The sequence below is a fragment of the Varanus komodoensis genome, unplaced genomic scaffold, assembly GCF_004798865.1.
Source record: "Varanus komodoensis strain SLA01 unplaced genomic scaffold, ASM479886v1 scaffold1, whole genome shotgun sequence".
Lineage (NCBI taxonomy): Eukaryota > Metazoa > Chordata > Lepidosauria > Squamata > Varanidae > Varanus > Varanus komodoensis.
Window position 1 is genome coordinate 87,425,847 of NW_025335268.1, and position 12,397 is coordinate 87,438,243.

Consider the following 12,397-nt stretch of genomic DNA (forward strand, 5'->3'; position numbering starts at 1 on the left):
GGTATCAGAGCAATTGGCAGGTGGGGGACTTTGACTACTCTTGCTACTACAAGAGCCTCCTTTGCTTTGTCAGTTATACAGCAAAACCTCCCACACCTTTGGACCTGAGGGGTTCCATCTTCCAGCGTCTTATCTCTGCCTTTTGGCCGACTGTCCATGGGGTTTTCATGGCAAGGATACTGGAGTGGATTGCCATTTCCTTCTCCAGTGGATCACCTTTTGTCAGAGCCCTTTGCTATGACCTGACCGTCTTGGGTGCCCTTGCATGGCATAGCTCATAGCTTCATTGCGCTACACAATCCCCTTCGCCATGGCAAGGCAGTAATCCATGAAGGAGCTAAGTATAATAATGGGGTACATTTCAAGATCGCTGCAAGCTACACTCAGTACCATCTCTAATAGTAAAGATGGTCTTCCTTGCACGGTTGCCATAAGCTGTTTCCCATCCATCCTGCCGTACCCCGTAATGTGGGAATAACAGGTGGGCTATAAACCCGACGAAATGCCAGAGTGTACTGTGGGGAATCGGGGGCAGTAACGTTGCACTCCCTCGCGTGGTTAGAATGAGTCCGTCTTTCCAGCCATACAACTTGAAATACGGAGACAATATAGTTTATTTGGACGATGATGTTTAAAGCTTAAAATCTTATTTAAAAAACTTATTTAAATCGCAGTAAGACCGAAGTAAAAAGAGAATGGAGAGGGTAGGAGAATATTATTGCTATCATTGCTGCCTCTAAATCACAGCTACAACAAACTCCTTTGACGAGCAGCGACCACTTTTCCCAGACATGCCCCGCCTCTGTATTCATTTCCCTAGCTTCACCATAGAGATAACGAAACTCCCAACGCCTAGCACGCCTCTTGTGAGATGTCGGCTAACCCGGGAGTAGTCTGGCTTTTCCTTTCAGCTTTTCCCATCTCTATGGTAGTTCCGGGTCTCTTGGTTTCCTCCCATCGTCCACCGCGCCTTCCTTTTCGGTGTGGTCCTGAGCAGGGTGAGTAGTTGTGCTTTTGGCTCTTCGTGTTATCCGGATCCATCCGGTTCTGTGAGCCCCACAGCGGCAACAGTCGGGGTCGGTCTGGAAGCCTGGGGCGGGGGCGCTTATCGAGAACGGGGTATTTCTGCGTCTTGGCTGGAAGTCTCTCCAGATAGGACCGAGCTTGACCTCACCCCCCCCCCACCTCTTGGGCTTCCGTCCTGGCCTGAGTCTGATCCTGTCGAAAGGTGGTGCGAGAACAAAGAGAAGACGCAAAGGGGTCACTGCATCAATCAGGGAGAAGCGGGAGAAGTCAAGTAGGGGAGAAAGCAAAAAGGTCCCCGAGATCAGCGCTTTGGATGTATGTTTGGATCTTTAACGGTGTCTTTCCAGCCGCAGATCTTTGGTTTCCATGAAATTGCCTTACACCCATTCAAAGCCATTCATATTGATGACTATCACTATATCTTTTACTGTAAGTGGGACTAGCAACAGAATGTTGCAGGATAATATCTGCAGGGACTTAGTCTTGATATTATCAGTGGGTCATGCCTATCTTCAGGAAAGGATATTTCATAAGGAGTTTTAAGCAGGGGGCATGTGTGGTCTAGCTGCTGCTGTCCCCTAGGTGTTAACATTTTATTTATTTATTGTATTTGTATGCCGCCCGATAGCCTAAGGGGATGGCTTACAAGAAAACAGGAATAACAACATAACATAGTTGTAATGAAACAAAACAACATCTACAACCACTTGAAGGCCTACTAATATAAGGTGTGAAACAGGAGGATAATATCGACAACAATAAAACCAGCAGCAAAAATACCAAATAAAATCATGATTCTAAAAGCAAATCCTAAATTAAAACATTTATTTGGTGGAGAAAACAGAATAATGAGGGTGCCAGTCACACCTCTTCCGGAAGAAAATTCCAAAGATGAGGTGCAATAACAAGGCCCTTTTTCTTGTCAATTTTCCCCTCACATCATTTTGTGGACGTTTATGAAGATCCATTGAAGATGGATCCATTGAAAATCTAAGTGTGTTGGTAGGGATATATGGAGACAGGTGTTCCTTTAGTTATTCCAAGTCTTCCAAGCTATTTAGGGCTTTATATGTTAGCTTAAACACTGTGAATTGGGCCCAAGCAATGACAGTCACTGCAATTGGCAGAGAACAAGCATGATATGCTCTCTAGGACCGCCCCTTATTAATAACTGCACTGGTCTGTTTTGGATTAATTGAAGTGCCTTGACTGTCTTCACAGGCAGCCCCACATAGAATGCATCATTGTAATCACTGTGCCAAGGCTTTGTTCATCCAAGTAGGAACATAGCTAGAAAATCCACCTAAAAGGTGCTCCTGGCCACCAAGGCCACCTGGGAAATAAGTGACAACTCAGGGTCCAGGAGTCCCTCAAGCTGGTTCTGAGAGTTCTGCCAGCTTGATGACTATAGGATGTAGTTCATCAGGCCCTGAACTCATTCAACCCAGTCAGATGACCCTTGACCATTTTCCTGTCAATCTTGAACTGCTGTCCTGTTCCATCAGCTTGTACGTTGCCTTCATCAGGAAAGTCAAACATCTTTTGAGAGAAAACTGAGCCAAAGTAGGAATTGAGCACTCCTGCCTGTTTTCTGACATCTGTTCCTATTTTGCCATCCACATTAAGTAATTGAACCTCCATGTCTTTCCTCTGCCTTTTAGCTTGGGCATATCTGAAGAAGGCTGCTTTGTTGCTATGATCTGCAGGCAAGATTATATTTAGTTTTTCCTCCAAGGATCCCAGAGCAGCGTGCATGCTCCTGCCCATTTTTATTTTTACAACAAACTTGTATGATAGCTTAGATGACATCAGTAATAGGCCCAAGGTCACTTAGTAAGCTTTATCCCCAAATGGAAACTAGAAGCTGGATCTCCCCCATCCCAGTCCAGTAGATTAACAGCACTGGGACAATATGCTGTACTTCTGTAGTTTTCCTTCTGTCTATTATGAGTGATCAGTGTTCTGTAACTGTGGAAAATTGGATTGTTTATGAGTGGGTTTGTATGTCTGGAAACTCCAGGGTTAAGCTGACACCTCCCTTGTGTTTCATGGTGACCCCATCTTGGCATCAGTTCTGTTGGTGCTTACTGCTTAAGTTTAGTTGTTGGAGTAATATATACTGGGGGAAACAAAAGCAGAAGATGATTCATAAAAAGATGCAGAAATATTCCAGAATGAAACATTTTTGCCTTTCTTAGTGTGGAGGTTGTAAACTTCCACATTTTGTAAGTTTGGTGTCTTCAGTCTTAGAAATGCATGCCTAAAGGTTCAAAAATGACCTTTCCTATTGTCCAAGCCAAGGAACTGTTGTGGTCAAATTAATTTTAGCAGCCTTGGACACTCAGTGTTGCTTGTCTGGTGGTGGTATGACAAAGGGTGTGAACTCAAGTAGCTGCTTTTTCTCAGCCTTTCCCACTGTTGAAGCATGATATTATTGTGGGCCTAGAGCGGGCCTTTTTGCATTTATTGGGTATATGTGAAGAGATGGGTAAAATTCAGTGTTACCTGAGCAGACATCTGTTAATGCATCTGTTAATGCACTGGAACTTTTCTCTCTCTTGCCTGCAGTCTTCCAATTGGCTCCAGGGGGTCTCCAGAGTGAGTTAGTTGTGTTTTCCATCTGCAGCTAGCCTTGCTCTCTAGCTTTGTACGTGAAGTAGATGCAGAGCAGATTGTTAGAAGATGTCATGTTGTGCTGTGTAAAACAAGGCTTTAAACATTTTAATTTTGTCTGAATGTTGCATACAGATGGCTCCCGCCAAGAAAGGTGGTGAAAAGAAGAAAGGACGATCGGCCATCAATGAGGTGGTTACTCGGGAATACACTATAAATATTCACAAACGAATCCATGGAGTGTGAGTAGCTTGTCTTCCTAAGAACAATTTTCCATGTGCCTTTTTTGTAAATGTGTTGACATTGATAATTTGGTACAGAAATTGGTTAGGTTGACTGTAAAGGTTGGTTCAAAAGAAATGCTTAGACCTGATTGTGTATTTCTCTCAAAACTGTGACATCATTCTGTTCTCTCTTGCTCCCTCTCTCTATATGTATATATAAAGAACTCAGTTGTTTATGTCATTCCACATCCACTGTTTTCTAATGAGGAAGAAAATTTTACCTTAAATGATGCTGTGTTAATTGGTGACCAGTAATTCTAAGGCTTTGTCTGTTTATGAATAAAATAAAATTAGTTTCTATCAGATTTCAAACAACCAGAAATCTGCAGATTGTTGTCAAGAGTTCTCTGATGTTATAAGTGCATGAGGCATGTGCAGGGTTTTGAGAGAGCATTGGCTGGTGTGGGAAAGTTGAGCTAGCATTGGTTGGTATTTTTCTGTTTATAAGTTTCAGTACTACAAGGCTTTGCTTTGTAATGTTTGTGTGCCTGGTGTAAAACCTCCAGAATAATGTATGATACACATAATAACAGAAGGGGGAAGTTCTGAAGTGTTTATTTGATTACTGTGTGTGGTGGGGTGGGAGACAAGTAAAGAAGCCCATAGATAACATCTGAGACTTTTTTGGCCAGCAAATAAACATAAGGGATAGTCCATTTTCTGTCAGGTAAATAATAAAAAGTTACCAAGTATTTTTGTCTGAACATGCTGGGACATCTGTTTTGAATTAGAGTACACTTCTTTACTTCTTGTTCTTGTAAAGTTGGCAATTAATATTGAGAGGGGGTGGTGGTGGGTGTGGAAATAATCTCTCTGGTGTACTGGTGATGTACAATGGAACAGGTTTGGCGTTTTTCCTGTTTATAATGAGGACTATTGGGAATTTGTGCTCTTGCCACAAAGCTGAACAGGAAAAACTGTAGTTTAACCTCTGCATATCCATTTTGACAGTAATGAGACCCTTAGGAAAAAAAATAAATGCAGTGAATTGGCCAAATAGTTGTGTTTTCCATCTGCAGCTAGCCTTGCTCTCTAGCTTTGTACCTGAAGTAGATTTATTACAAGATTAACTTATGTGGAAATGTGTTCTGGAGAGGTAGTCAAATCTGACTTTTTTTTTTCAGCTTCAGTTTTTCTGAAAAGTTCTTGCCAACACTTAGCTTTAGAACTTTAATGAAAGTACCCCCAAACTGACTGGTTGTAGTTTTGAATTCACATCATGAGTAGTAATGAGCAGCGTGGGCCAGGTTTGAGGGCGGCCCTCGGCACAGTGTCCTTCATACTGCCACAGCTTTGCCCTTCTTCACCTCCCTTAGCAGTCTTTTTCCCAACAATGATCAGTCTGCTTAGTCTTAGCTTCCTTTTCCTTTAAGCAGCCCTTCCTCCAAATCATACTGCCTCAAGCCCACCCTTTCTTGAAGATGAGCTGGCAAACAGGAAGGTTCTAGCAGGCAGCACTTCTGCGTACTTGCTGGCAGTTTTCATTTTAAACTTTTTCTGAGCACGGATATCAGCAATGAGGGACCAGTGAGAGATGCTGGAGTGGCCCACTTAATCTTTACACCCTCTTCTCTAAAAACATCTAATTTACCAAGCTGCTGTTTTGAATAAAAAGTTTCTGCTACAGCCTTGGCTACAGAGCAGTGTGATGTGATTTGCTGCTGCAAGCTATATTCACTAGGCGACCACTGCTTCTGGCATCATTTCAGGGTTTGTGGGGGCAATCCTGGATTTAAGGGCAGAAGTTTGGCTCTAGCATCAACTTTTAAGGGTACCTGAAGCTTCAATTTTTGCCTCTGAAATCCAAAAATATTGCTTGAATCTTACCAATTTTAGTTGTTTTCAGAAAATGTAGTTTAATGTTGAAATACTATATAGGAAGTATATAGTAAAGGAAAATACTTTAAAACAAAAATATTTTCCTAACCAGCTGGTAATTGCTGCTTTTATGCAAGTTTCTGGTACTCTTTGTGGTATTTAAATCCTGAAATCTGGGAGCAAAAATGGGTTTCTTGGGTTTAATAGCACTATTTCTTTTCTCTTACTGAATACTTTCTGTATTCTCAGAGGCTTCAAGAAGCGGGCTCCTCGGGCTCTTAAGGAGATCCGTAAATTTGCCATGAAAGAGATGGGGACTCCTGATGTACGCATTGACACCCGTTTAAACAAGGCTGTTTGGGCAAAAGGAATAAGGTATATTTCAGATGGTTTGAAACAGGCAAACATTTGTCTTTTGCACTAAGCAGAAGGAAGCTTAATTGAACAGGACACCATGATCTATGTCTCAGGGATTTCTCTGACTACCAATTCCAAGGGAGGCCAAGAAAAGGCAGCAGGGAAGGTTGAGGTCTCAGTCATGCATTCCCCCCCACCGCCACCCCCACTCCCAAATTAGGGAATGATCTTGCATAGAGGCCTGCCTGGTGCTAACATTGTTATCTTTTCAGCATCAGGTTAAAACTGCCCTATACTGCCAGAGATTTAATGTTATATATTAGAATTTTACACACTACCCTAATTTGTTTGTATTGTATCCATTTCATTACACTTAAGATAAATGGTTACAAGCTGCCCAGAAAGCTTTGGGTGCTGGGTGTTATAGGAATGAAATCTGTAACCATCCAGCTGTAAGATGGGTTGCACTAATATCTGTCTGATTAGAATATGGTGAAAGACACCTGTATTGGTGGAATCTCTCAAAACAAGCAGTTGCCAGAAAAGTGCTTCCAATTGAAGTGGAAGGAGCAAAACATGGAAATGGTGTGACTTCAGGTTTAACCGTTTCTGATCAAAAATTTTTGAATGGCTTCATTCCATCGTCGTATAGCTGAGCTCTTAATCTAGATCCTGCAGCAGCAGGGGGTTGGACCCAGTGGCCTTCAGGGCCCCTTCCAACTCTATTCTAATGCTTTAAATGCTTCTAAAAAACTGCTCTAGCAGGCTGGTGCACCCCTTGCTCTCTTCCAAATAATTTTTAAAAACCTAGCTACATGGACTTCTGAGCCCATCTAGCTTGCTTAGTGGTAGTGGGATGGGAACAAGTGCTAGGGGAACCATAGGATACTTTGGATCCTGTTCTTTCCCTCCACTGTTTGCTCCGATGCCTCCTACTCGGCGTCAAATGAGTTATCAGAAGTTGCTGCTGTGACTTCCACAGGTTTTTCTGCAGCAGTTGTGAGGGCAAGGTAAGGGATTCAGGGCTAGATTCCACTTCCCAAGGCCATAACAGTCCACATTGCCTTTAACATTAGGAATACAGAGCTGAAAAACAATTGAGAATTCACTTATTTCTCATGGGTAGTTTTAAACAGCTTTTGATATGTAAGTAAATACTAGATTTTGGTCCTAGTCAATGTCCAAAAGAATATGCTTCTAATTCCATTCTTTTCATACCTAAATTTTTTCTAGGAATGTTCCTTACCGTATCCGTGTGCGTTTATCCAGAAAACGCAATGAGGATGAAGATTCACCCAATAAACTGTACACGCTGGTTACATATGTCCCAGTTACCACTTTCAAAAGTAAGCTTGTCTTCTACATTTGTAGAACGTTCAGGAGGAATCTAGATTGGCTGGTCTGGGTAGTTTGATATATATCAGTGTTATGTACAAAAATAATTTCCCTATTCCTCAGAAAGATTTAGAAAATCCTGTGTAAATTATGCTGGATTTAGAATATAAATTCAACTGTTTCTATAATTTATGCAGATTCTCTTTCTCTCTTTGCAGGTCTACAGACTGTCAATGTGGATGAAAACTAAACTTTTATTACAATAAAACATATAAAAGTTATATTAATGTGCTCAAGCTTCTTTGTGAAGGTATATTGAGGTTCAAGCTATGGTTCACAAACTGGCAGTTTTAAGTATTGAACAATTTGCTGGGAACAACAGTGGAACAAGTATTTATATATAATACCAAGAATGTTAGATAGTTCTCTGATGTGTCTTGGAATAACAAGGTTTATTAAAATGCAGAGCAATCCAAAATGGCATATGAGAGAACTCAGATACAAGACCCCCCACCCCACCAGCTATTGAAAGCCCTCCTAGCCTTCTGCCATCTCAGAGGAACAGCATTTCCAATCCCTCCCTGGGCCCATGGGTCTTTAAATACTTGTGAATCACCTCCCACTGAAAGCTATGGGAGAGAATTGGGCTATGAGAGTTCTAGAACTGGTATAGCTTGTCAGCCATGCTAGGGACACCATGCTGGAGATGTTCCCTTCTCTACTCTGCTGAGCTGAAGGAATGTCCCTTTGCCCTTAAGACATGTCAGATTTCACTTTTAACAGCCGCAGAAACATAAGAGTACAGCCTTAGAGAATAATAAATATCTTGCTCAAGAAGAGCAATTGGAAAGAAATTGGGAGGGCTACTGACTGATCAGGATCATTTTCAAAGTTGTTTCAAAAAAGCAACAGTTGTAAAAGTGTTTTTATTGAAAAGTGCACACACTGACAGACATGAAAAGCACAGTCCTTGTACACGGAACATTAAAGCAAGACATAGAAATCTTGAATCAAATATATTAATAGTTTCAATTACCAGCATTGAAACAAGTCTTCAGTATTAGTGCAAAAAAGGCAACTATATAGAGAACCTGTACTCAGCCAGACAAAATTGTTACAGGAGTTGAGCCACATTTCTTTTGTAGAACCAGTTAACACATTTGCAGCATCTTCAAAGTTGAAGATTTGAGTTTTTAAAATTACATTCAAGAAGAAAAACAAATGGTGCTTCAAGCCCCCATTGAATGTGTTTTGGCATTAAAGCTCTCCCAACAGCATTTGTCAGATGATCAAGTCATCAAAATAGTCCGAAAGCTTTTAACATTGCAGAATGTGCTTTGGTGTGACACACAAGCTGTCTTGGCCATTTGCTAATGTACGCTTAGATGCTCAGTCTCACCTCGTGATGGTTGACTTGTGCCATTCATTTTGAAGTTATACTGAATCATCTTTGCATTTTCCAGTTTTGGTTTCAGTTCCAAGGATTTTTCAAAGAAGTTGACTAGTGACTGCTCAGTTAATAGTGAAGCCAAAATGTGTTCGAAAGAAACATTCCAGTCCCCTTCAGTTAGTGGCGACGGTGCACTCTTTGGGGTCCTTGCAGTGTCAGCAAAAACTGCATCCTGATCTGACGTAGCTGCCTCAGTCTGGAGGTCCTCAGTAAGTTCATCTGAGCCTGAGCTGCTGCTTCTTTGACCCACTTCTCCAATTTGAAGTAACAGAGTAGTGACTGTGGCAATTGCTTGATACAGCTCATTCTCTTCTGGGTCTTCATGAAACATGCTGTATAAGGTCTTGCAGAACTGGATAAACTCTCGCTACAGAACAAGACAATGGAAGGAAAAGAATATTGGACATACGGGAATCTTTCCTTTACAAGAGTTCACACTACTGACCTAATATAAATTAGACTCTCTGTTAATGCAATAGAAAATCACTGATTTTTTTTTTTGCCTGTCTTGAAATTTTCTTTTAATGTGGAGGATATACTGGAGGATATAAAGGTGTATGAAACATATAAAAGGATATATGAAGCTGAAGTAGGGGGACACTGGTCTACTGATGACTGGGGCAGATGCATATGCAAATCATGTTCTATCGAGAGGCAACCTTGCTTTGTTACTGGCTACAGAAATATTTTAATGGCACTGCTAACAAGTCTAGGCAAGATATATTTTAAGCTCAAGCAATAGCATCTTCTAGCTATTCAGCAGTCGTCCTATTAAGGGGAACATGCCACATGCTGGTCCCTCATGCATTTCATGGAAGAAAGCAAGCCTACAAGTGACGGGTCCCATGAAATTTGGATCACACTTGTGCAGGCTTCTTAACACTCATGCTGCCAGTGTTCAAAGGTGGGCTGGGCATATCCATGATGCAGCCCTTCCCCCCTTCCCATACACTGATGTTGCCAATTTTTATTCTGTAGGACACGGAAATTAAACTGACTTCAGAAGTGGTCAGAGGTGGATTTAGGATGGAGCTTCAGACTGATGGCTCCTGTGATAGCTCAGACTTAGCAACATATCTTTCATTGTCTCTTACCTGGCTCATTTTTGGCAATTCTTTTTCAGCCTTGGCATCTTTTTCTTTGGCTAAGTCCTTAAGCATCTGCTTTAGTTGCTTTTGATAATCAATGGCTTCACCTAGATACCAGGATATAAAGAAGTTACAATTCACTGTAACAAACAGGAAAGGAAAATCAAAGTAAACAGATGTAAGAAGAGTCCTGTTGGATTAGAGTTTTTGATAGCTGTCTCCTGTTCCCAGTAACTGGCATGAAGAACCTGGAGGTAGCACATCATCGTATAGTAATCACAGTTAATTACAGTGTATTAAATGGCCCTTTGAAGCCATCAAGCTGGTGGCCATCATCATAATTCATGGCCATGGATTCCTTAAGATAACTTACAAAAAATAACAGATACCTATTAAACTAAATTAAATTTAAAGTCAGATCACTTACCCTTTGATTTCCCAATTACTAGAGGCCTTGAAGTTGACAACAAAGGATTCTTTAGAGGTGATTGGCTGTCCCTGTCATTTTCTGTGAGGGCTATTAAAAAAAACACCAAAATGATACAGTGTATGATCACAACACTACATCAATCACAATGGCTCAGATCTAGCCTTCTATCTAAAGTCATACTTCAGTGTGTCTACTCTAAAGGCTCTAATCCAATAAGCTAAAGCAAAGACTTAAATGGCTGTTTTGGAATTGCTGTGACTTCTCTTATTTTCAGCTGCAGCTGCTAGGGCTGAGGAGAAGCGCTCAGGGACCTAGCTCTCAGGGTTTCACACTGAAGCATTCAGCAAACCACTGGTGACTTGTTAAAGAGGTTAATATTTCATATATAAAGAAAAGCTACATGGGATACAGGAAATGCAGCTGAGACATTCTACACGTATTACTTCCAAGTGCACATGGTCTTTCCAAACAACTTTGGAAACTAAACAGTAATAAAAGCATTATAAGAAAGGGCAATACAAAAAAATGCTTAAGGTTCTTACCAGGAGGAATGTGCAGCTTGTACAACAGTTTGATCTTTTCATTCATTTCTCCATTGTACATAATATCTGTATGAGAAAGAAGATGAACCAAAGACTTGATATGTGAGAACTAGCAATCTGGAGAAGAAGCTTAACAAGACAGACATCCATGCAATCTGAATCTACTGCCTAACACCAGTGTTGGTAGTTTTCAGAAGAATCAAAAGTTACTCAGTGGAATGGGGAGGGAGGCTTAGTTAAGAATCTTGTCTGTATTGGTATTTAAGTCAGTTTGAGGTACTTGTTAAGTTTATTTTGAAATTTGAAAAATTAATCTTCAAAAGTTTCTAGACTTGATTTTCATCTGAGGCAAGAAGCAAATGGTGGACCCTACCACCACCAGTTTTATACACCCCCTTCCCAATATCAAAATGCACAGTGCAGAAATACTTCAAGCTGCAAATAAAATGACACTTGCAAATTTTAGCCTGAATATGCACAGAACTGGCTTTAAAGGAGTGTTTTATTTTAGATCAAGTAATAGAGCAAATGTGGGTGCACAGAGACCACAAAGAACTCTGCTGCTTGCCTTCTCATGGGGCCAAGATATGAGCTCCCAAAGAAATAAGGTTAGGTCAAAGATAAATACTGGAAACGAAGTACTGCAAAATCAATGAGTTTATGTATGCATTGTCCCTACTAGTTCTTGCATCAATCCAAGATCCTAATGACAGCTGAATTCTTAAAATACTGTAGTTACCCAAGCAGCCAGCAAAACCTTTGAATTCAATGAGGTGGTCCATGTTTTCATCCAAAAGGCGGAAAGTCCTTTCTGCTAGAACCTCAGTGTGTTCACCACATATCCAAGGTGAGACAAGTTTATACAGGTTAGTAAACTGCTGAGAGTCAATTCTGTACTGTTCAGCATATGGTCTGCTTGGATCGTGACGATGAATTACAATTGCACTATTCCATTTCCAGTAGCAGCTTATTAGATGTTCTTTCTAAAGAGAATGGATCCAGAAACAAAATGCACAACAAAATGAAACATTAGGAAAACAATATTCACATAAAAAAGTAACATTAGACTTTAAAGAATTACTGTCTGGTTCACACCAAGCTAAGCCACAGTTGGTTGTCAGCAAGGATGGCTGCAGCGTTGCTCAGTCTGACATTCAGATCATGGGCTGTTTTTCACAATCACCTTGAGAACCAATACTTGTAGGGTTATTTAGAGTTGCTTGTCCTGGCATGAGAACCAAGCAGAATTGTTTCAGCATGGATTGTTTAAAATACTGAGAGGGCAAGAATACTGCAAAACTCCTGGCTACTCCTTATGATCTTGTTAACTATACCCCCTACTGTATCTTCACATGTGCAAATTGCAATATGAAATGCTGAAGCAGATTCGTTTCTGCACTTCAGCACACATCCTTCCCCAACCTTGTGCCTTAAAGACATGTCTGGGCTACAAC

General features: G+C 40.9%; 2 protein-coding genes across 4 annotated transcripts in view; one reads left to right on the plus strand and one right to left on the minus strand.

Annotated features, from left to right (window-relative positions):
* Positions 1–911: 911 nt before the first annotated feature.
* On the plus strand, positions 912–7,714 carry RPL31 (ribosomal protein L31). The gene is made up of 5 exons (XM_044433929.1): positions 912–998; positions 3,775–3,881; positions 5,991–6,116; positions 7,332–7,444; positions 7,652–7,714. Exons 2-5 carry the CDS (start codon positions 3,775–3,777, stop codon positions 7,681–7,683), a joined length of 378 nt encoding a protein of 125 aa, XP_044289864.1. The 5' UTR covers positions 912–998; the 3' UTR covers positions 7,684–7,714.
* A 626-nt stretch (positions 7,715–8,340) lies between these two features.
* Positions 8,341–12,397, minus strand: part of TBC1D8 (TBC1 domain family member 8) — a 65,609-nt gene continuing 61,552 nt past the window's right edge. For all 3 annotated transcript variants that reach the window (XM_044433896.1, XM_044433884.1, XM_044433889.1), the window contains exons 17-21: positions 11,683–11,926; positions 10,944–11,009; positions 10,399–10,488; positions 9,978–10,078; positions 8,341–9,250 (exon numbers count right to left, since the gene is read on the minus strand). In XM_044433896.1, coding sequence (XP_044289831.1) covers positions 8,804–9,250; positions 9,978–10,078; positions 10,399–10,488; positions 10,944–11,009; positions 11,683–11,926 — 948 coding nt within the window. In that variant the 3' untranslated portion in view covers positions 8,341–8,803. The remainder of the gene's footprint in view (positions 9,251–9,977; positions 10,079–10,398; positions 10,489–10,943; positions 11,010–11,682; positions 11,927–12,397) is intronic.